Source organism: Cryptotermes secundus, unplaced genomic scaffold (genome assembly GCF_002891405.2).
Source record: "Cryptotermes secundus unplaced genomic scaffold, Csec_1.0 scaffold136, whole genome shotgun sequence".
NCBI classification, from domain to species: Eukaryota; Metazoa; Arthropoda; class Insecta; order Blattodea; family Kalotermitidae; genus Cryptotermes; species Cryptotermes secundus.
In genome coordinates this window covers 1-24,380 of record NW_019718618.1, presented here as the reverse complement: position 1 = coordinate 24,380, position 24,380 = coordinate 1, and the positions used below count along the sequence as shown (strand labels likewise).

At 39.8% G+C, this 24,380-nt stretch overlaps 1 protein-coding gene across 1 annotated transcript in view; it reads left to right on the top strand.

Annotated features, from left to right (window-relative positions):
• The window catches only part of LOC111861716 (protein O-linked-mannose beta-1,2-N-acetylglucosaminyltransferase 1), a gene marked incomplete at its 3' end in the record, with an annotated part of 74,688 nt that extends 50,603 nt beyond the window's left edge, over positions 1 to 24,085 (top strand). Inside the window, exons 3-13 of the mRNA XM_033750433.1 lie at positions 10,806 to 10,969; positions 12,928 to 13,024; positions 15,031 to 15,164; positions 16,882 to 17,061; positions 18,014 to 18,230; positions 18,483 to 18,610; positions 20,207 to 20,277; positions 20,463 to 20,723; positions 21,322 to 21,523; positions 22,234 to 22,424; positions 23,882 to 24,085. Coding sequence (XP_033606324.1) covers positions 10,847 to 10,969; positions 12,928 to 13,024; positions 15,031 to 15,164; positions 16,882 to 17,061; positions 18,014 to 18,230; positions 18,483 to 18,610; positions 20,207 to 20,277; positions 20,463 to 20,723; positions 21,322 to 21,523; positions 22,234 to 22,424; positions 23,882 to 24,085 — 1,808 coding nt within the window. The remainder of the gene's footprint in view (positions 1 to 10,805; positions 10,970 to 12,927; positions 13,025 to 15,030; positions 15,165 to 16,881; positions 17,062 to 18,013; positions 18,231 to 18,482; positions 18,611 to 20,206; positions 20,278 to 20,462; positions 20,724 to 21,321; positions 21,524 to 22,233; positions 22,425 to 23,881) is intronic.
• Positions 24,086 to 24,380: the final 295 nt, after the last annotated feature.

The following is a 24,380-nucleotide window of genomic DNA, read 5'->3' as shown; positions in this document are numbered from 1 at the left end:
AGTGGAGGTAGGGGTTTCCTCCGAAACGCTGATATCTGCTAAACTACAGAGCATCACGCCCAATAGACTGATGTGAATATTCATCGCAGGCTGAGTTCTCCTGGCTGCCGGGACTGAAAGCCCATTACTGCACTTGCATTAACTATGGTTACGAGTGGCTTGAAATTATTCACGACGACGAGGACATGCAGGAGAAGCACGGTGTGCGCGCTGTCTCGAAAAGGAGAAATACGGTTGGATTCCTACTTAATCAGATGACATATACAATTTTTACTTAAACAGCAAGTCATTTGAAACACGGCGCGAAATTCCTAACGTTATTCGGCGCCTTCGAAACGAAACGTTAAAGAAAATGCGTCCTTTATATTCATCGTGTTTCTGCGTCCTTCTCTCTCAGGAACCACTGAATGGATTTTCATTAAATTTGATATTTGAACGTTACACTAAAATTCATCGATACATTCCAATTTTGGTGAGAATTAGACAGTAGTTACGGAGGTGGGGGGTATTAACATGGTCATCAAGACGACATTCAGTGAGTGAATAAACGTGCTCATGGAGCTGGGCCCTTCTTGAGGAACCGCCAATTCTGCAGCTACTCAAGAACTTCCCCGAATTTTATGGAGCCCGTAAGTTCGTTACCGTGTTCACAAGAGCCCTCCACTGGTCACTATCCTGAGCCAGATCAATCCAATCCATACCATCCCATCCAATCCCTCTAGGATCCATTTTAATATTGTAAGATNCTACCCTGAAGATGGAGGCGATACGTTCCTCCGAAACGTCGGTTAACACCACATATACACGGTGCCAAATCCCAGAAGACTGCTTTCTTCATTTTAATATTGTCCGCCCACCTACGCCTTTGTCTTCCCAGTGGTCTCTTTCCTTCTGGCTTTCCCATCAATATCCTATATGCATTCCTCTTCTCCCTCATTCGTGGTACAGGCCTGGCCACCTCATCCTCCTTGACTTGATCACAAGCTAAAGCTAATATTAATTTGTTAATATTAAGAATGGCATCTTCTGGGATGTTACGCCATGTAAGTCTAGTGTAAACCTACGTTTCGGAGAAATTTATCTCCACCTTCAGGGTAGAAAAATCCGCGAATGAGGAACCAGAGTGAGCAGGTGGCGTCTGCAGCCGTATGCTCACTCTGGTTCCTCACTCGCGGTTTTTCTGCCCTGAAGATGGAGGCTATACATGTCTCCGAAACTTCGGTTTGCACTGGACCTACACGGCGTCATAGACCAGAAGGCGGCATTCTTCACAGTCACTGCCGTGGAAACCTCAAATCTTACACTGTCTAAGTCCCTTGTCCTGCGGCCACTTCTGGCCTATTGTACCAGCCCCAGATGATAGGTGAGGGTGATTGCGGAGCAATTGGTGGAATGAAGATTGGCAGGGGAAACCGAAGTACTCGGAGAAAACCTACCCCAGCGCCACTTTTTCCACCACAAATCCTACTTGACCAGACCCTGGATCGAACCCGGGATTGTTAATATTAGTTCGTAACTACGGTGTTAAAATTAGAATTAGATTCTGGTTTGATGTATTGTGAATGGTAAGAAGATGCGTTGGATATTCCAATGCCATTGTTAGTGTCGACTTTGTTTTTCACGTGACACAATGCTTGGAGCTCTATAGCCTGATATTCCTTCAGCATTCCACTGGTTTTGTATGCGCCTCTTGAATTACTGTACATCAATCAGTTTTGGTTTAAAACCTCGTAGCTGGTTGGATTTTCTGTTGCACATGACATCAAATTTCAAACATTGTTCCCTGTACATTCTTTTGTTTAATCCGTAAAAGCTTACTGGATCATTATGCATGTCAGCTATACAGGTCCTCTTGCTATGCTTCCAATTGTTAGAATGATGTGTATTTCAATCTATCCTGTCCCAATGCGTATACCAAATTCCTCAGTTTTTTAAACCTTCAACAAAACTTACTGTTGTATTTGTTTAGACCATCAGTCTTGTCCTTCTGAAATTCACACATTGCAGACAAGAACAGATTTTCTTTAAAGTAGCGTTCATTATTTGTCTTGCTAGTAGACAATTGGCTGCGATTGACATATTGACTGTGTGAAGTAGGATGAATATTTCTATGCGTTTATCAGAGCGTCTGTTTCTCGACGAACGTCGTCTTAGCACGTCGCTTTGGGAGGAAGGAAGGAAAAGAAAAGTGGCAGTCTCAACTAATCCCTTTCCCTGTCCTCCACGGGTCTGGAATAGCAATATGGCGTCTCTTTGTCGAGAAGAAATTACGAGGGAGAGACGCGTGTGCTGCTAAACGACCTCCAATCTTCACACTCAGACTCTATTGGCTTTCTGAATAGAGCTGGAAGGTTACAAAGTGGCAGAACGCGAACTGCCTCATTCAGACTTTTCCTTCTTAGACCTGTATATATTCGTAATAATCCAACCGCCTCTGTGGCCTAGTGATCAGAGTTCCTGGCTAAAGATCCAGAGGTCCCGCCACCAGATTTTCTGAGAAGTAGTGGGTCTGGAACGGGGTCCACTCAGCCTCGCGAGGATAACTGAGGAGCTATTTCAAGGAAATAGCGGCTCCGGTCTAGAGAACCGAAATTAACGGCCGTGGGGATTCGATGCTCTGACTACGCGACACCCTCTATCTGCAAAAGTTGGCACTAACTTAGCTGACAAGCGGCGGTCGCTCAGTCGGTATAGTTCGCTTGCGGACTACAGGTCACAGAGTTTCTTTTTATATAATAATCAGGAACTTACATTTCTTTAATTTTACGAACGAAACAACTCGAGAACCACTCACAGCGTGTTTTTTTATTGAAATTCTACATTTGAGAATTTCATGAAAATTTATACAGGCGTTTTAATTTGTATTTGTATTGGTTAAGTTTGCCGAGCAATATAAATCAAGAGTTGCTTGCGTTTCTATGCATGTCTCGAGAGTTCGATCGCTAAATGTTTGTCAAAGAGAAATTATTTCGAACGGAAAATGTAAGGAAATGTTACAAACACTTTCTATGTTCGATATAATTTTTTTCTCTTAAGTCTTACATTTTTCTATATAAAGTGTGGTTATGTTTTGAGTTCATTTATTGTACAGTCAACTGAAACTCAATTAGAAAAAACTTAATTGAGTTTCGACTGAGCTATCTGCAAATTAATATATACTTTCAACGTACCGATAATCCTATATAACAATATGACTTTGAGGCATATAATTAGAGATTTTTAGATGTTTAATTTTGCTTTCTTAATGAGTAATGTCACTAAAAACTAAAGAGAAATGCTGATTCTTTCAGTATATATTTTTACTTCTCTCTTATTTGAATATCGTAACCAATCAGCAAACATGTAAGATTCTCGTTTCTTGCTTTCCATTTTATTTTACCCTGAAGATGTAAGCAGGATTCTTCTGAAACTTCGGTTGACTTTTAATGGATTACACGGCATTATACCACAAAAGGTGGAATTATTGATAACAGTGAATATTTGCATGTTAATTTAGTTTCTGTTGATTACAAGGGACAAGATCATAATCTTCAGTATTTGATTTGTTATTCCTTTTTAATTTACACTGTATATATGTACAATTCGGGGGGACGTGGAAGCGTAGTTGGTTGAGGCACTATGCTACAAGCCGGAAGGTCGCGGGTTCGGTTCCAAATGAGGCCATTGAATTTTTTCAATTGACCTAATCCTTCCAGCCGCACTGCGACCCTGGGGTCTATTCAGTCTCTAACAGAAGTGAGTACCAGGAATCTTCCTGGGGGGTAAAAGGCGGCCGGCACGTAAGGCTGACAACCTCACCATCATCTGTGAGCCGCTTGTCTAGAAAATGTGGGAGTCTCAACGTCTCACAAACCTATATGCTTCCACGGCCTGTAACAGGGATAGCTTTACCTTTTTACTTTCACAATTGTCTTTGTAGAATACTAGTATGTCTCACTTATTTTGGCAAAGTGTGTAATATTTATCACTTACTTCGCTGATCAATACTAGTTTGAAATACAGTGTCACGACCTTTAGTTCGTTGTTTTGTTCAATGGCAGAGCTTCTAGTTGATTTGTGAGTTTTTGTGTTTTGAAATATTGGCAGTGGTTGGCTTGAAGATAGGGCTGGCAGGTGTCAGGGGCAGCCTCCAAAACGAGTGAACTGCCAAATAAAGAAATCGCAATAAATCGATTATCGCCCGCGCTGTCGATACTTCAGGCAGAACGTGGAGCATGTCTCATGAGTTCCGATATTATTAATGTAAGCAATTTTTGGTGCTGTTTCAGTCTCCATATTTCCAAATCATGACGATGAAATTATTTAAAAATTGATAGATTAAGTTACAGACTGTTTCAAAAAGGACCGCCTCTGTGGTCTAGTGGCCAGAATTCCTGGCTACAGATGCAGAGGTCCCGGGTTCCATTCCCGGTGCTACCAGATTTTCTGAGAAGTAGTGGGTCTGGGACGGGGTTCACTCAGTCTCGTGAGGATAATTGAGGAGCTACTTGAATGGACAAGTAGAGGTTCCGGTCTAGAAAACCGAGATTAACAGCCGTGGGGATCCTGTGCGCTGATCACGCGACACCCTCTATCCGGAAAAGTTGGCACTAACTTCGCCGACAAGCGGCGGTCGCTCGGTCGGTATAGTTCGCTTGCGGACTACAGGTCACGGAGTTTTATGTTTTGTTTTGTTTACGGAAAATGGGTAGTGGTTTAATTTGAAGTACCATCTCTTCATATATCTGGAGGGATATATCCTGCCGGGATTCGAACCCTAATTGTTCAGTCCGTTGCTTGGTATATTCAGCTGTTCCACCTCATAACGCCCTGGTTTCGCTGAAATGAAAGTCAGAATGTTTTCAAAATTATAGACTAATTTAAGAAAATTGTTTTAAATGTGTACATTAAGTGCGAGAAGAATTATACATGTTACGTCATTACAAACGATACGATGATTTCGAGACATATCGATTTATTCTGTATGAACGTTTACAGAGGTCTCTCGTAGTTGCCTGATGGTAAAGACCAGTGTAGGCAACTTTCTAAAAAATACATCCACTTCTGATCATGTTGCATAAAGTCGGCTTATATTTAAATTCTCTTTAAGAGCAAAAGAGATAATTCCTTTGGGCTAGACACAGTATTTCAGCTTCGTTAAAGGGTACACTGAATTTCTGAGGAGCAAATTTAATTAGTTTATTTCCATTTTATTAAATTACATCAAACGAAACCTTCTATACTTTAAATGTTCACGGCGCCTATGATGAAAGTTATGCTTGCGTATTCTCTATCCACATGCATGTGCTGCTAATTCAGTGTTCCTGCAGTGTACATCCTGTGCTGGGGGCAGTTAGAAGGGTCGCCAGCCCCTTCTGCTTCCCTGATACCCTTTTGAGAGGGCCACTGTATGTTCACGCTTAACCAAAATCAAATTAAGACGTCTCAGCATTCTCTTTGAATATATGTTTTCTCGTGAGGGGATCCGGAAATAAAATTATGTTCTACGGTTTTCGTGACTCTTTAATTGATGTTATGCCCGAAGTACAAAGAGTGGTAGCGTGGTTGGTTGAGGCCTTATGCTACAAGCCGGAAGGTCTCGGGTTTGCTTCCCGACGAGGTCATTGGATTTTCAATTGACCTAATCTTGGGAGGTAAAGGGCGGCCGGCGCGTAAGGCTGACAACCTTACCGCCATCTATGAGCCGACTGTCTAGAAAATGTGGGAAACTCGACATCTCAGAACCCTATGGACCTCCACGGCCTCTTACAGGGATAGGTTAGTGCGTAAGGCTGACAACCTCATCGCCATCTGTGAGCCGATTGTCTAGAGAAAATATGGAAGCCTCGACGTCTCACAACCCTATGGGCATCCACCGCCTGTTACACGGATATATTTACATTTTACAAGACCATATACGACCCGCGCTGTCTGAGGCGTGTATTTTCTCGGGCTGCCCGAATGTTAGGATCTAGGGTTCAAATCCCACATTGGTCAGGGTCTGTTTCTATTCCGCCTCTGTTGTGTCCGGCGTAGATGTATGCCTTGTGTTGCACCAATCCACTGTCCAGTGAATCGTACCAAATATCTAAAATATTAATATTTTAATGATTAATTATGAATTGAAACAGGCCAGAGGCCAGTTCCATATTCCTTTAGCCTCTTACAGAGCGGGGTGAGAATATTTCTCTTCGACTCGCCGTCCATTTGTTGGGTTACTGAATTTGAAGCATTTGGTAAAATAAAAATTGGCGGGGGAAACCGCAGTACTCGAAAAAACAGCCCCAGTCCCAATTTATCCACCACAGAATCCCTTATGGCTTGACCTGAAATCGAAACCGGACCTCCATGCTGGGAAGCCGGGAACTAACCGCCTGAGTTTTAACAGGGCCTTAAAATATCTCATAAATTTACATAAGAAAATTGCAAAAACGTTTTACGTTTATGAGTTCTTTGAGCTAAGTACAAAAATTAAACCCATAATAAGGAGATTTTGACTGTCTTTTAGCCTTTTTGAGTTGTCAGCTTACTGCATTCTTCTGTCGACCCTGAAGATGGAAGCGATATATTTCTCCGAAACTTCAAGGCTCTCTCTGAACTATATGGTGCTAAATCACAGAATTAATACGCCTGCTACGTCCATTATCTGGTACATTCGGGGCACTGTGTTACCATAATGTCACGCAGCACCATAACGATTTTGTATTCCTAATGTCCGCTTGATGGAGCATAAATATGCGTCACATGTGCAGATTCCAGTTATCGCCGGCCGCAGCATCAGCTGTTCCAGTGTTGCCACTTTGCTCACACATCTGTTCACTCTAATGAATACTTAACTAGTCTACAATTAGCACAGCTACATAACTGAAATTAGCTTACTCCACGCAACCCTAGCTCAGACGAGAGAAAAGCCGTAGCTTAGAATATTCTGATGTCGAAACTTTTCCACCATTCCATGCTCTTATCTTGACGATGTCGCTAAGTACGATTTAATTTTCAGATAGAAGAAGACATGAGCATCTGCAAGCTTTAGCTTGTAAGCCTGTTCCGTCCTCAAAAATCTTCGAGGATTATGAGTAACCCTTCTTTTTTCGTACTTGAACGAGTTGCCAGCCTGTTGCAAAACCCTTTACCTTGGAGGACCAAGGTTTTTGTTCTGTGTTTCTTTCACATAGACAAGTTGGCTGCAGTGATTAAAGAGCTGTGTACACCAATCACAGGACCCTGGGAACGAGCCCTTATCAGGTACTACCCACCAAACCAATGGGACATATACTTTGAAATACCCTATTTGCATCGTGGTGTGACTAGAGACGGGGTTCTAATTGGTAGGTGTATTCATAGGGCACTTACACTCATAACTACACATAACTGCGACAGTCTGACATTGAGTTCCACACTCCAAACATCACTTCACTAGCCGTTGCTTGGTAGCGGCTCCCAACGGCGGACGCTTTTTTTCCCTCTGGATTCCGTAACTGTTCCCGTCCTTAGCTATGAGCTTCTGAGTTCCCATAACCGTAACTCTCAGCTGACTCAATCAGCAACTCAAAGTTCCGTTGGCAAGTCTATCTTCGTGTCACATCCCCATCTGGGGCCCCAAGACCAGATTTTTTGTTACTGTCAGACAGTTGCAGATCTGTTTATGTGGGGCGCCCTCTTACACAAATTATTTGTACCGAAAGATATTGTAAATGTGTATGAAAACATGGGCCAAGGAGTGCTGTAGCGAATAAGCTTTCTTTTTGCATGAACAGATCTCTGTTATACATATATGTGTACATATTCGTAGGCACCACCTTCAGAACTTCTTAAAATGAATGTACAAGGGGTGGGCCTTCTTGGCTCTTGCACCGCGACCACAGTGATCTATTGTGCTTAACTTCTTAGAAGGTAAAGCTATCCCTGTAACAGGTCGTGGAGGCCAGTAGGGTTGTGAGACGTCGAGGCTCCCACATTTTCTAGACAATCGGCCCACAGATGGCAGTGAGGTTGTCAGCCTTACGCGTCGCCCACCCTTTACCCCCAGGAAGATTCCTGATACTTATTTCTGCTAGAGGTTGAGTCGACCCCAGGGCCATAGTGCGGCTGGAAGGATTAGGTCAATTGAAAAATCCACTGACCTCATCAGGAATCGAATCTAAGAAGAATTTGAAATTGGCAATTTAATTTTGAATTGGAACAGGCCAGAAGATCTAATCTGTAAATTAAACACAGGAAGAATAAATGTTCTTATTAGAACATAATTACGAAATCTCAAAGAACTTACGCATGAAGATGTCACTGGTAACCATCTTCAGTGGCGTTCTCTTGTATTTGCATAGACGAAAGGAAATTTATTGACCAAATGACCCTATAATTATATTCTCAAGAAGGACCATTCTTCACGAAGATAATTAGTTAATCAAACATAATACAGCTGCTTAGAGCAGTTGTCTCCCTACATGAACGAATGACTTACTTGTCCATACGAATGATTGCCCTTTGTGTAAGTCCAGTGCTTCTCTAGTCTTTTAGCTGGATTTGAACAAGTTCACTGCGGCTAAACTACTGAGATAGAAGCTATGCAAATAGTATCACAACATGCCTCCATTAAAATTTCAATTTGCAGGAGAGAAGTTTAGAAATCCTTTCCTATGGTTTAGAATACGTTAGAACTTGTTGCATAATTGAATGTCTGCGGATCACAGTTAGACAAATGACAGTTTTTATTGAGTTAAGTGCGAAACCGTGTAGAGTGCCCCTGTCTCGCGACCGAGCTATTCAACCGCGTTGAAAAAAAGTACATTTAATTTCGAACTCCATAAGAATAGAGGCAACAAAACGACAGCATAGATATTCTATAAATAGCTTATTTACTTGAAAGCATTACACTATTCCATATATTAAATTGTTGCTAGGCTTCGTCTAAAATATCTTTGTGGGTACGTCATAGCTTCAGTAGCCAACCTTACGGAAGAAAAGTCCCACGTATTCAAAGAATTCTGCGGTATGGAGATTTTAGTTCAGATCGTATGCTGAAAATATAATCCAGTCATTGATGACCTAACGATCCACGAGTCAGAGTTCCTGGCTACAGACCCAGAAGTCCGGGTTCGATTCCCAGCGCTACCAGATTTTCTGAGAAGTAGTGAGTCTGGGACGGTGTCCACTCAGTCTCGTGAGGATAACTGAGGAGCTATTTCAAGGAACTAGCGGCTCCGGACTAGAAAACCGAGATTATCGACCGTGGGGATTCGTTGCGCTGACCACGCGACACCCTCCATCCTCTAAAGTTGGTACTAACTTCGCCGGTAAGCGGCGGTCCCTCGGTCTGTCGGTATAGTTCGCTTGCGGGCTAAAACCACGGAGTTCAACGATCTATGACACTATCTGATAATGACGTAATCTCAGAGATATATTAGGCCGAGTTTATGGCTGACGATGGTAAATAAGTGCATGGAATTGAGCTATTCGTGTGAAAGTTAGTCGCTCAGCTAGGCAATAAATATCTCCGTCCTTCATACAATTTCGGGATTCTTAACAATGTTCACAAGAAAAGCGATTGGATTTTCTCCAGAGCCAGATGAATCAAATCGAAATATTATGGAAATACGAGGGTAAGTCAGAAATTATCCGCACTTTCTCCATAACACATATTTAGGTTTGTCACACTGCCTCCTACGCATCCATTGTTAGAGTTGGTACTACTGTGGTCACGTGATCGAAGTTTTACCTTGATGGCGTCATTTTCCTTGATGCTGTGACAGTGTAAACATGGCCGCTCTGCTAGCAGTGTGCACCAATGATTAACAAAGAATAGTGATCCGATTTCTCTGATTGGAAGGTGTGTCAGGGGCTGAAATTCATCGGTGGGTTCATCACTATGAGCCAGAATCCAGAAGCCAGAGTATGGCATGGAAACACCCGGGATCGCAAACGAAGATGAAATTCAAGACTCAATCTTTCGCGGGAAAGGTGATGCTAACAGTTTTTTGGGACTCAAAAAGGCCTATACTGGAAGACTACCTGGAAACAGGGTGTACGATCAACAGTGCAAGATACAGTGATTTGCTGGCCAACAATCTGAAGCCAGCAATTCGCACGAAACGCCGAGGCCTATTGTCGAAGAAAGTGTTGTTGTTGCATGACAATGAACACTCACACAAGGACGGCCAGACCGTTTCGAGGTGCTGGAACACCCTGCCTACAGCCCAGATCTCGCCCTTTCCGACTATCATCTCTTTGGACCGCTCAAAGATGTTTTACGAGGTTTTTGGTTTTGTACGGACAAAGAAGTGGGGGAAGCGGTGCATAAACGGTTACGCGACCAAATGAAAGCCTTCTTCGTGGAGGGAATACGCAAGCTTTTGGACCGCTGGACCAAGTGCATCGAAAATGGAGGGGACTATGTAGAAAAATGAAGTACTTGTTCAACCCCTACTTTTCTGTATATGGATTGGAAACACAAGAGTGCGGATAATTTTTGACTTACCTACGTAGTATTGGAAAGTGTGAACTTGATTCATGTGGCTCACTATAGGGATTGCTGGCGGGGTTTTGTGAATATGGTAACGGACTTTCGGGTTCCACAAAATGCGGGAATTTTTTGAGCAGCTGAACAGTTCGTAGTTTCTCAAAGAGAATTTTATCGCGTTTACGTAGTTCGTTAACATTACCGAACTAGTAAATCTCCAATGTAAGTCACGAACGATCGTCCAGTCTTTAGTTTTAATGTGTTCTTTCAATTCTGTGAGTGCTGATAATTTTTTTCGAAGTGTAATTATTATTTGTTTAAGACGGAATATAAACTAGAGATCTTGAGGATTTATTTCTTGTCAGAACAGGAGCCTGGGAGATATGATGTTGATGTAAATGTGATACAGCCATGGAAAATGGGAACCGAAATCCTCACTGTCAACCGTTCGCCCATAAGGGCGAATTTTGTAGTTCAAAGGCGCTCACAACACGTCCTCCGAGCAGAAGAAGAGTCCTGTCAAGAATATTTCAGGTAAGAGCCTTATAAACACGAAGGGAGACCAGCTGCAGTTGTCATGACTCATGAGGCGCCAATACTGGGACCAACATGAATAGCTCCTCCTGCTTCTTTGCCAGTCAGAAATTGCGCGAAATGTTATTTAGTTATTAGCAGGGCCCGGATTTTGATGATATGTCATCTTTTTTTCCTTGTATCCTATGCGATGCTCTTAAATATATAAATCTCGGATATGAGCTGCTGGTTACAGAAATGTAAATTTTATAGTTAATTTTTGTCATTTTTTGACATTTTTAGGTTTAAGGTCATTTTTTCATTTTGGGGGCAATTTTTTGGTAAATTATTGGACTTTTAAGGGTATTTCTTGTCATTTTTGGCCATTTTAGGGAATTTTTCTTCATATGTTTTCTGAAATGTGAATAACATGGAAACGAAGTGTTTTTTCTTTTCTCGTTTAGGTCATTTTTCTGGATTTTTCGGTTATTTTATTGGTCATTATTTTAATATTTTCAGGTCATCAAAATCCGGGCCCTGCATATTACATTTTTAGGTCATATTTTAGATAATTTTTCTGGATTTTTTCGGTCATTTTATAGATCATTTTTTAAATATTTTCAGGTCATCAAAATCCGGGCCCTGGTTATTAGTGTCATTGAGTTATCATCTTTCACCACGCATGTTAATGGGCTTAAATGTACAAATTCTGGCCTCGTTTACGTGTATTTGTTTATTATCTCTCTCTTCTTCTTCTTCCTGTGTTTACTCTTTTTATGTCTGCATGCTTCTGTCATCCTCTTGGACACGTGTCTTGTCTCCTCATTTCCTTGTCACAGTATCTTCTGTTGTTTCTTATGCATTCAATGACAATTTTTTTTAAATGGTACTTAAAAATTCAGACCTGCGCTGCGTCATTATTATAAAAATTTACTCTTCAGTTCAATTTAGAGAGGAAGTTTTGCTGTTTATTCTGAAAAGCATGCGAAATATATAAATACAATCTTTGGGTAAAAACGCAGAGTTATCTTTGTGTTTGATCGGGTGATAAATGTAACCGCCAGCTGTGCAGCCACTCAAGAGCTTCCCAGTAATTTATGGAACCCGGCGGTTCATTACCGTGTTCGCGAGAGCCCTCCACTAGTCGCTATCCTGAAACACATCAATCCAGTACATGTCACCCCATCCTATCTCTCTAAGGTCCATTTTAATATTGTCCACCCACCTACGTCTTGATCTTACTAGTGGTCTCTTTCGTTCTGGCTTTCACATTGATACCCTATATGCATTCCTCTTCTTCCCCATTCTTGCTACATGCCCTGCACATCTCATCCTCCTTGACTTGACCATTCTAATTATACTTGGAGAAGAGTACAAGTCATGAAGCTCCTCATTATGCAGTTTCCTCAACGACAGCCACCAATACTGTTAACTGTTGGTGCAGAAGTTTGTTACTCTGCTTACATTAGATCGAGTGGTAGGCTTTTGCCAACACGATAATGAACAATTGTTGTGTTCCTAGACATTATCCATCGTCCTGTTTTTTTTTTATTTATTTAAAACACAACATTTCTGAGACTGGATTCTGTCTCCGTCTTGAGGCAAAACCTACTCAGTTTGGCCCAATCGATAGAGCCAGTCTCTATCTCCGGAGATTGAATTCTGTCTCCGTCTTGAGGTAAAACCTACTCAGTTTGGCCCAATCAATAGAGCTAGTCCCTGTCTCCGGAGATCAGCACCAACAGATGATAGGATATACAAACCAAGCACAGGATAGACCATCAGCGAGAGTTAACTTTTAGGCCATATTTATGATAACGAAACTTTGTGTTCTATGAAAGGTCCAGAATTTCAAAATCTTCCCAGGGGTTGTTAACTTGCAAGAAGTGTTCAGTGGATTTAAACGTACATTATTTACCTTTATTGTTATATATACCACGTAAATTAGTCACACTAACAGTGATGTTTGTTTGCGGCAGGCACTGTTGGTTGTGGTACTGCTCATTACAATTGGCATCAATGTATTATTCATCCTCAATACGAGCCGACGTCTTCAGAAAGAAATGCCCTTGACAGGTAATAATGAAGTAATTAGCCCCTCTCGTGGAAGCCCTCTTAGCACAAGCTTGTCTTGTGGTTTGCATTACGTCACTGTCAGTATCAAAATCGTATAGCATCTAATTTTAAGATGAGTAATGAATGGTGACTTAGAAAGGATTTAGATGTAAACAGTCGTGGAATAAACGAGGTACTATCCCAGCATTTGTTTGGAAGGACTGAGAAAAACCAGAGAAGCCTCCGTGATAATAAGCAGTGCCCGAGCCTGTCTAGATTATAGAGAGTTAACCAGATAGGTGCTTCTAAAGGGTTCTGACGATGCTGTATAACACGCAGAATTACTAGGTTTATGGACTTTTTACATCGTCCGATATTCTAGAGAATAGAAAACACGACGTTTCGGAAACTGGATCTGTTTCCGTCCTCGGGTGAAGGGGAGAGGTCCCTTAGAAAGAGTTGATTTCAATCACTGGAGTGTTTTCTATTCTCTGGAATACTGGACGATGGGAAAAGTCCAAAAACCTAGTCATTCCAGGCGCTTACCTGATTGAAGTGCTTGTTACGTAAGGTAGCAAAATGAAAGTGTAGCTCTGAGCTGATTATAATGTCTTGGAGACTGAAATGAGTCCAAAAGAAATGAGAAGTATTTTCAGATTTTAAAATCCCGTTTTTATTTTACAACGATTAATACATATTGCAATATTGCAGATGCAACATTCATGAATCCATGATTTCAGGCAGTCCAAAATATTGTGATCCAGCACTCATCATTAATGGTACGTGTTACAGGATTAGTCTATATAAATAATCATTGGAAGTAACGACAAGGGGCGTGGATTGTGGTGCCATCCAATGAAAAGGGGTGGAGACTTGTGATACGTTTTGCAGCTACAATAAGAATCTCATTGGATAGCACGACAGTCCACACTCACTCTTAATTGTATTGCATGACTATAATCCGGCCGCATCTTTCTAATCCCCTAATTCATCCTGAAGAAGGCGGCTACAATATATACCGAAACATTGAGGCAACTTCAATATACGACGAAACTAAATCCCGAAAGCCGAAATTATACGTAAGATAGAGGCAGGGGCCGAAATTGCCTTTCAGAGCTACGTGGACTTTCTAGTTTATAACTGGATAAAACTTCAGTTCAGAACTAGGTAGTCGCTTAAGTTCAAAACTACATAGAAACTGCAGTTCAGAACTATGTAGACACACCAGTTCAGAAGTATGTAGACGCTCAAATGTAGAACTAGATAGACGCTACAATTTAAACCTACGTAGAGACTGCAGTTCAGAACTATGTAGACACATCAACTCAGAAATACGAGTATATAGACGCTCTAGTTCAAAACTACATAGAAACTGGAGTTCAGAACTGTGTAGACACACCAGTTTAGGAGTATGTAGACGCTCAAATGTAGAACTAGGTAGACGCTACAATTTGAACCGTACATAGAGACTGCAGTTCAGAACTATGTAGACACACCAGCTCAGAAATACGAGTATATAGACGCTCTAGTTCAAAACTACATAGAAACTGGAGTTCAGAACTGTGTAGACACACCAGTTTAGGAGTATGTAGACGCTCAAATGTAGAACTAGGTAGACGCTACAATTTAAAACTACGTAGAGACTGCAGTTCAGAGCTATGTAGACTCTCAATACAGAATTACTTAGAAAATCCATTTCAGAGTCTGTAGTCACTCGAATTCAAAAGAAAAGCCCAAGAAATGACCAACAGCTTCTGAAAGATCATCGCATTGTGGGCTCGGGAATTCGCTACATGTGTCGTTGTTGGGGAACGGCAGTTAAGGCCCTAGAAATAGCTTCCTCAGGAACTAAGTTGACGGTTGCCACGCGCATCTGTCTCTGCATTCAGCCCTGGATGTAGGACGCGGATATTGCAGACGAAAAGGGTGTATAATTTTCAACTTGGTTGAAGCAAATATTGATATTCCTGCCATCTCATGTTTCTAATCCGGAACTAAAGCAAACATAAACCATCCGAACTTTCCAGGGGGCGGTGGTGAGCTCATTGATGGTGAGAGCAGGCGAAACAGTCTCAGACTCCAAGAAAGTCAACCCAAGTCTCTTGGTATTGAAGTTGTCTCCAGCCAGTCAAAAGTATCCGTGTCGGTGGATGGCACAACGGTAAGTCGCCACCTCAGGGCAGCAACCTGTCCCGCCATACTGGACAAGCTATTGCAAGATGGTCGCAATACAATACAACAATATCGTGACTGTTACACGGGGTTTGGTTGATTGAATTAATTACACTTACCAGGAAACATCTAGTGAAAATATTACAGAGGAATAGCTGTTACCAGGTAAGAACTGGCGAAGGCAGACTGAGAACACTTAGTGTGGAAATCAGCAGTAATATTATACTTACTTGTAGTTACGAGTTCAGTGTATAAGTGCAATAAATTCAATCATCCAATCCAAACCCCGTCTAATAGTCACACAACCAAAAATGCATGATAATATTGTAACGGATTTGCTCAAAAAGTTTTTAGGCAACGGCTCGGTAAACACGTTCCAACATGCAACAATGGAAGTCGTGTCTCAGTGGATGAATGTTTTTGCTCGTTACCAGGCAACAGCGCACCAATGAAGTCGCTGGCTAACAATCACGTGACCGTGTTGTCTGTGCGGAGCCTATATAACGAAGACGTGTTGTAGTTTAGATTAGTGTCTTCTCCTCAAAGAGGATGTTACATAAGGACTATTTCAGCAAGAGTTCAGTTGGAAAAATCTCTGGTCGTGGTCCTCAAGGGGCATGACGCCAAGACGAACTGATTGGTGGTAAACCACCAGTTGTAAAGTAACTTTGAATTTGACTTTGAACTTGACTTAGATTAGTGAGGGGTCGGCGAGAGTTTTTAGTTGAGTTCCCAGTTTCCAGGATGATTGAATAAGAAGTGGCAAGAAGACTTTATGGTGATTTCAAGCGCTAGTTTCTGTGTTGAGATACGTTGCCAGGAGACGACTCATGAATACAGACAATCATTGTGCGCGTGCAACGGCGAACTGGAAAATGACGCTGTATTTAAGTGTGATTAAGAGAACATGTAACCAGGGTGCTAATAAATCCTGTCATCCGAACTGGAACCCGTTATTTTCGTCACGCGTAATTCCCTACACGTGACAATATTTTAGGAGTACAACTGTAATACAGTGCGTTCAGTTAAGGAGGAAACTTCGCAACACCGCTTTCCCGGCCCAACATTCCTCACAGATTGCTGCTGTAACTGCTGATAGCAGAATGAGTCATTAGCGCTGATAAACGCGCGCCGTTACAGTTACAGCAGCAATCTGTGAGGAATATTGGGCCCGGTCAGCGGTGTTGCGAAGTTTCCTCCTTGATTGAACACTCTGTATATTGTCACGTAATACGGAATGCGTCCTCTCGACGGGGTTTGGATTGGAGATTGGATTTATTGACCACTTTAACACAAAACTCGTAACTACATTTAATTACAGCGCCATCGCTGATTTCCACACTCTACGCTGTTTTCGAGTCTCTGTGGGGGCAAGAATTTTCACTTCTCCATGTCGTCCAGACCGACTTTGGGGCCTACTCAGCCCCCTATCCAATGGATACCGGGGATTCTTTTTCCGGGGTTAAAGCGACTGAAGCGTGAAGCTGACCACTCACTTCCAACTGCTGCGGAGGTCAAGAAAATGTGGGTTTCTACATCCATTCCCCCTCAAATGCATAGTGCTTAATTAGTAGAGCACAGGGACAACTTTACCTTTTTTTTTTAATAATTCGTCCATTTGTTTAGTAATTTTCTTGTAATGTAATTACTTCAATAAGACTAGTGAGCTGAGATGAGAGAAATTTAATGTTAGTGTAGCTTGCTAGATCCTGGAGGCTGGAGAAGACCACAAGGGGCGAGGGATCCACGTGATTGTGCTGAACCAGGCTAGTGGGAGTGTGATGGCACAGCGTAAGTTCGATACGTACTCGCCACACGAAGACGAAGCCATGTCACTCTTCCTGAACATGGTTTCTGATGGCAGAGTCGTCATATTCGCCATAAAGGTACGCAGTAACAGTTGTGAGACAAATGAAGGTTGATTTCTGAGGATCTCCAGTAATGTTTCATTAAACTAACTCCATGAAGCTGAGCCCTTCTTGAGAAGCTGCCAGTTGTGCAGCTACTCAAGAATTTCCCTATATTTTATGCAACGCTAAGGTTCATTACCTTGTTCACAAGAGCCCTACACTGGTCCCTATCCTGAGCCAGATCAACCCAGTCCATAGCACCCTATCCTATCTCTCTAAGATCCACTATAATATTATCCACACACCTACACCTTGGTCTTTGAATTGGTCTCTTTCCTTCTGCTTTGCCACCAGTATCTTTCTTGTATTCCTCTTGTCCATCATTCGTACTACATGCCCTGCTCACGCCATCCTCCTTGAGTTGATCACTCTAATTATACTTGGAAAAGAGTACAAGTTATGAAGCTCCTCATTATGCAGTGTTACTCATATAAATTTAGTTTATTTTTATAATTTGTGCTAAACAGGCGTACATGTTCAATAAATCTTATTGTTTTGGAGATATTTAAATTAAAGAATACAAATGCATCAGAATTATTACCTGTGCACCAATCTTGTCATTCTTGATTAAAATATTAACTAATTTAATTCATCCCATCATGTGTACAGTTAATCAAACCATTTTCACCTCAGTTGGTCTCTCATAGACCTGCGTACTTTGTGTTATGTCAGCAGATAATTTATTTCTAAATTACATAACATAATAGACAGCACGTATGTTGTACAGAAACGAACTGTAAAGTTATTACTGTAACATTAATATTTCTGACATCTGAAATGTCTGGAGCTTGACAGATATGACACACTCAAACAATTTTAAATCCCTCAGTACATATTAAGATGTTCAGAAATATAGTCCTCTGAATGTAAGCTGTCTCAGTGTCGTTTGTTCTGGATTTCTGTGACGGTAACTGTAGCTGATTTGCAGGATGAAGGAACATTCCAGATGAAACAGCCAGCCAGAGACCTCCTGAAGAGACTGGGTTCAAAGCGAGCCCAGATAATTGGATGGAGAGACATGTGGGCCATGTTAACACAGAAAGGTGCCAAGATGTTCGGAGAGTCTTACAGCAAGAGTACTGAGTTCAACACCTGGGGAGCTCCTGTAGTGCTTCGTACAGAAATACCGCTCATGCCCATTGAAGGTAGAACCATGTTCAGGTGTTCAGCAAAAAGTAAGAAAGATAGGTTTACCTGGAGGTCAGGCCTGCCTATCTGTGCTTAAAACTAATTACCACTAGTTTGTACTGTTACCTATCACTGCTCCTTAAGTTCTACTACTTACTACTTGGTACTATTGTATGCTGTTACTATGGAGACCCATATTATTGGTAATTTTTTTGTAATCTGTATGGATAATTAATAAGACATGCAAATGTAAACATATATCATTACAGAAAGTGAGTGTGATTGGGCGGATACAGATGAGAACCGGCGAAGAAGAGAGTTTTGTAACCATATCGAGGGTTATGGCAGCGTCTGCAGCTGCACGGATCCTGCGCCATTGTTGTTTAACCCTGAACCAGTGAGTAGCAACAAAATATATGTTGTTTTTTAGATTAATAATTATTGTGTCATCATGCCTACAATTTCCATTGAAAGAGTTCAGTATACTTCACTTTATAGATATCTCCCACCACCACCACCACCACCACCACTGCCACCACCACATCATGGTTCTGGTTTCCTTCATCCAGTTGTTTCTTCAATGATCCTTCCCCTTTTTCTTCATTTATGTGATTTGTAATTTTTTTATAGTTTTGGAAGTCCAAATATTTGCACTCAGTTTGTGTGCTGAATCAGAATTATTTCATATTTCAAATTTTTCAAGATTTCAAGATGTCAAGGAATATGATGAATTCCATTGTGACACTTCATTACTTAAAATTTATTAGTATTAAGAATTCCTTACAAACCCAAAAATAATTTAGGTAGCTATGATAGTGCAATTAAGGGAAATAAGAAACATTTACTTTAATTCCATTGTTGTCAGTAATTCATTCATTCGTTTATTCATTTTCCATAAATCCAGATAGAAAACAATTTCATAGGATGTGGAAATAGTCACAAATAAAGCAGTACAACATAGATACAGTCATACACATCAGTAAGTACATAATAAAGTAAGCATAAACTTGCACATTATTTAATATAACTAAACCAATTCTTAAGTTATTGTATTATGAACATAATAGCACTCTAGTAATAAAAACATAGTAAATAGCAGCAAAGCAATAACTACAAATAAATTCCATCAAATATAGATATATACATGTGCGTAAAATCATCCCTATATAACAATATAATCAGTAATACTCAATTTTTACAGATATAATACAATCATCTTTTAAATAATTCCTCCATTGTATAGAAAGAATTTGAATACAGAAAGTCCTTTAAATTAACTTTGAACTTTTTTTGATTATTAGAGATTTCTTTGAGGTTATAAGGAAGTCCATTAAAAACCTTTACTGCCATGTGATATACTCCTTTACCATATATGGCCAAGTTAACCTGGTTTATATGTAAATTAATATTTTGTCTGGTTTTTACTTCATAATAATCCTTATTTGAAACAAATATATCTCTGTTTTTTATTACAAACATCATTAGCAAATATATATACTGTGATTTTAAAGGCAGTATATTTATTTCCTTGACGATATCTCTACATGATTCCCCGTAACTACAACCTATCCTCAGTCATGTAACTCTCTTCTGCATCTCAAAAACCGTTTCAGCATGTGATGAGTTTCCCCAGTGAATCAAGCCATAAGTCATGACTGAATGGAAGTAAGAATAATAAATAACTTTCAAGGTATTTATAGGCATAAGTGGTTTTATGTTCCTTATCATGTAGCAGACTGAGCTTAATTTATTTATAACCTCTTCAATATGTCTTTCCCAAGTCAAGGATCTCTCAATAGTCAAGCCAAGAAATTTAGTGTCATAAGAGCTCATAATGCATGTACCTACATTTCCTGTATCCCTCTTAACCAACATACTGTTTTTTGCAAGTGTATTTCACAAGTCATTTCATATAACATTTTATCCCCTGTAATTTTGCAATAAATTAATAACAAAATACTGATAATTAATTTCTTCTTTTTCTTTTGTTTAGCTGGTGAATAATAAGGTTCATGATGTACCAGTGGCTGTCATTGCAAGCAACAGGCCTCATTACCTGTACAGGTAGTACTAAAGCACTGAGTTTCAGGTGCCTTGACTGTAAAACAGAACCTAATCTATCAGAAAAGCTGGTAGGATTGTCTCTATGTTTGATTAATTTACACTTTCATTCTTCCCCCATGCACTCCTAAGAGCATCAGATTTATAAATACTCTGATGTAATTCTCAGTGCATTATGGTCTGTGCAGGATGCTGAGGTCTCTTCTCTCTGCACATGGAGCAAATCCAGAGATGATAACAGTCTTCATTGATGGCTACTTTGAGGAACCTCTTGAGGTGACAAAACTCTTTGGACTGCGAGGAATTCAGCACACACCAATTGGAGTTAAGAATGCCAGAATATCTCAGCACTACAAGGCTTCTCTCACAGCAACATTCAACATATTTCCCAATGCCAAATATGTAATTATTGTGGAAGAAGATTTGGATGTGTCTCCAGACTTCTTCAGGTGAGAACTGTTACAGGTTTTGGTACCTAGTGAAATGGGTAATGACTGTGTAGAAAATGAAAATGCTGTCACTACAGTAAACTCCTGATTACTCTCCAGTATCCATCTGATAGTGGTCATTCAGTGACTGAAACATTTTGTAGAACTCACTACATCTGTACACTTAAAGTCTGTATGATTGTATACAGTTTTGTAGTGATCATTTGTCTCCTATCCAGACTAAACCATGAACAGTTTCAACCTGTGTGAGTCAGATCAAGGAGAATAAAATAGGCTGGGCATGTAGCCCAGTGAGAGGGATGAATGCATTCAAATATAGTAACAGAGAGACATCACTTGGGAGACCTATACAGGGAACATACAATTGAAAATGAAGGTTTGAGGTTGTACACTTGATTCAGGTAGGTCATGGTAAGGTCCAGCTGCAAAATCTTATGAGTACTGGAATGAATACAGAAGTTAGAGAAGTTGACGTCATTTCACGGCCAGATCAAGGACTTTGCTCCATCAAATCACTTTATTTTAATCCAAGGACTGGAATGTTTGCCAAATGTGTAGGCAGATTAATACAAATGTTGGTACAGTGTGTACATTGCAGTTACTTCAGCCAGACTAAGAGACTGCTGGAGGAGGACGAGACACTTTACTGCATCTCTGCCTGGAATGACCAGGGTTATGAGCACACCAGCAGTGATCCAAGCTTGTTATACAGAGTGGAAACCATGCCAGGGCTCGGATGGATCCTTAAAAGATCTCTCTATAAAGATGAGCTGGAATCCAAATGGCCAACACCTGAAAAGGTTTAGTACATTTTGGTACTGTAGAATTAGTGGAACTTTAACTGGACTATATCAAAGGGGATGAGGCATAGGCTTGAACCTTTACATATGATTCAAAGTAGGTTTCAGTTAAGGATAAGGGAAACCTTTGCTATATGCATATGAGCTTGGAGTTCTCGAAAGAGGTAAATACGAAGATTGCGGATCTCTGGGTTATGACACTATATCATTCAGTACATAGGTATCAGCATCTGTGGGGAATCTAAGTGAAAATGCAAGGTACTGATTTCTTCCCAAGAAGTTGATACCAATTTGTAGCCCAGAAGTCCTCAAGCTTCTGGACTTCATGAAGCATATTCTTTTATGCTCTCATTGTTGTAATTCTTTGTGTTGCTTTTTATTGTATTAGTTGTCATTTTTGTTGTCTTCATTGTTACTTCTGTTGTTGTTTGGATGTGGACCTCTTATCAACTGGTGAATGCAGGTTCAACAGTTTGAGGCTTGGAATTATTTGTAATTAACTGGTCACTCGTGATAATTATATCATACTTAAATTAAGAAAGTGCTATAAATTCTTCCCAGAACCGCTATTAATATTTTAGTGAGGTAAAATTTTAGCTTTTTTATATTACTATAATTTGATCTCAGTTACCTGGATTACATTTTTGAATCAAATAACTTTCTTGATCATAATGCCAGTGTAAGAATTGTGTTTTGTGTTGCATGTCCAGATGTGGGACTGGGATATGTGGATGCGGCTACCTGAGGTTCGGAAGGGCAGAGAGTGTGTGATTCCAGACGTGTCTCGGACGTACCATTTCGGTGCTTCAGGTCTGAACATGAATTCCTACTTCCAAGACGTCTACTTTAAGAAACATTCTTTCAATACCTTGCCATATGTGAAGCTGAAACATGTTGACAGGTAATGCATATTATTCTTAATTCAGTTGACATTCCTCTATAATTTATGGAAACAAATTAATATTCATACTTTTTGTCACTGTGTAACAAAGCATTTTAGTTACTATGAAGCAAGAGTTATAGACATTCACGTGTAAAGGAATGCCTCAGTTCATCTTAACCAGAACACTGCTAAGACTTTATAAATTTAGTCCAAATAACAGTTACATTAAATTCTGTTTGTCTGATTGAACAGTGACCCCCCCACCATGTAAGATTATCAGTGACTCAAAACTTGTTCATGTAGGACATTGAAATCTAGGTGAATGACATGCTTACTGTAGTCAATTTTTATTAAATCCCATCCAGTTCATTAATGTAACAGATGAAATTGTAACTTTCTTGTCTGTTTCTTATAACAAATTCTAATACATAACACAGAAAGCTATTAAGAAATGTACCCTGCATTTGTACCAGTATGTTGAATGGCTACAAATATAAAAGCAATGTACAGGGGTGAATAAACTTTTGGATAAAACTGGAATCCTCATACTCAGTTTTAATCTGATGAGTATGCTTCATTAAGATATGAAGCGTGTTCATCATATGTTTGTGTTATTGGACTGTTATCCCTTCTGCGTAATTTTGGGTGCTATATATTGTGACATTGACAAGAAAAGTTACCATATCCTGGACCATGAATGGGTTACTTTTGCTTGTATGAACTAAACAGTTCAAATGAAAAACAAAGCCTCCTTTAATAATTAAAAAAGAGGGCATTTATTGAAAAAATATCCTGAGCTAAAAACCCAAGGGTTTCACAGTGAAATGCATGAGTGTCATATATATGTATGTATCTACAGTAATTAACTGATTAATGATATTCTGTCAAGTTTGGTACAGTCACATAATCCTAACATTCCTTGAAATGCAATTGAAACTACCTCCTCAGCCAGAACATATATGTATATCTCTAGTTGCATAAGTAAATACAAGCAACAAGGATATTTGACCTATAATTATCACATAGGAGAATATATGACTTAAAGTCTGAAATATATGGCTATGATATCATTGTAACTTTATTGGTTATTCTTTGTACCAGTCTTTATTTTCACCTTGTATAGTACTAGATTCTCTGTAAAATTCTTTTGGAATGCAGAAAACAAGCTTACAGAAGAAATGTCATGTGTGATCAGTAAGGTCTCCAGTATAGTGTTCCTAGTGATAATCCTTCATAGGTTACACAATGTAATACCAGATTTTACAAAAGCAAAAATTTATTTGTGTCTCTAAATCATATTGAGCATGATAATGATGCACAATCAAAGATATTTTACTTTAGAGAAGTTATATCAGTTTGCAGTAGAATTAAAATTCTAGTGAGGAAATTAGGTAATGAATTTTCTTTTGATTTTCATGTGATAAACACTTCATATTTATTTTGAATTGTTTCATATTTATTTTATGTATTTACAGCATAAACAAGAACAGTTATGAGGAGTTAATTGTGGACATGATCAAAAGAGGTCTTGTTTTGGATCACAGCAAATCACCATGTGAGGAGAACTTCATACCAGACAAAAAGGTGAAGTTTGCCTTCACACACAATATTCACTACATCAACTTCATATTTTTCTCTAATATATTTAATTATTATGGTGTTTNACAGCAAATCACCATGTGAGGAGAACTTCATACCAGGCAAAAAGGTAAATATATTTACTGCAATATTTACATTACAATATTTACTGCATCAATTTTATATTTTGTTTCTAATATATTTAATCATTATTGTGTTTTATTTATTTTAAAAAATTTTCAACTACAATGGCCCATACTCTCTGATATTTTCACCAGTTATCAAATACATTTGCTCACATGATGATGTCTGTGTTATGACACTATGTTGTGATGATTTTGAGGAAGAGTGTTCATCTTGAATATTCAGCCCTGAGGATGGAAGTAGCATGTATCG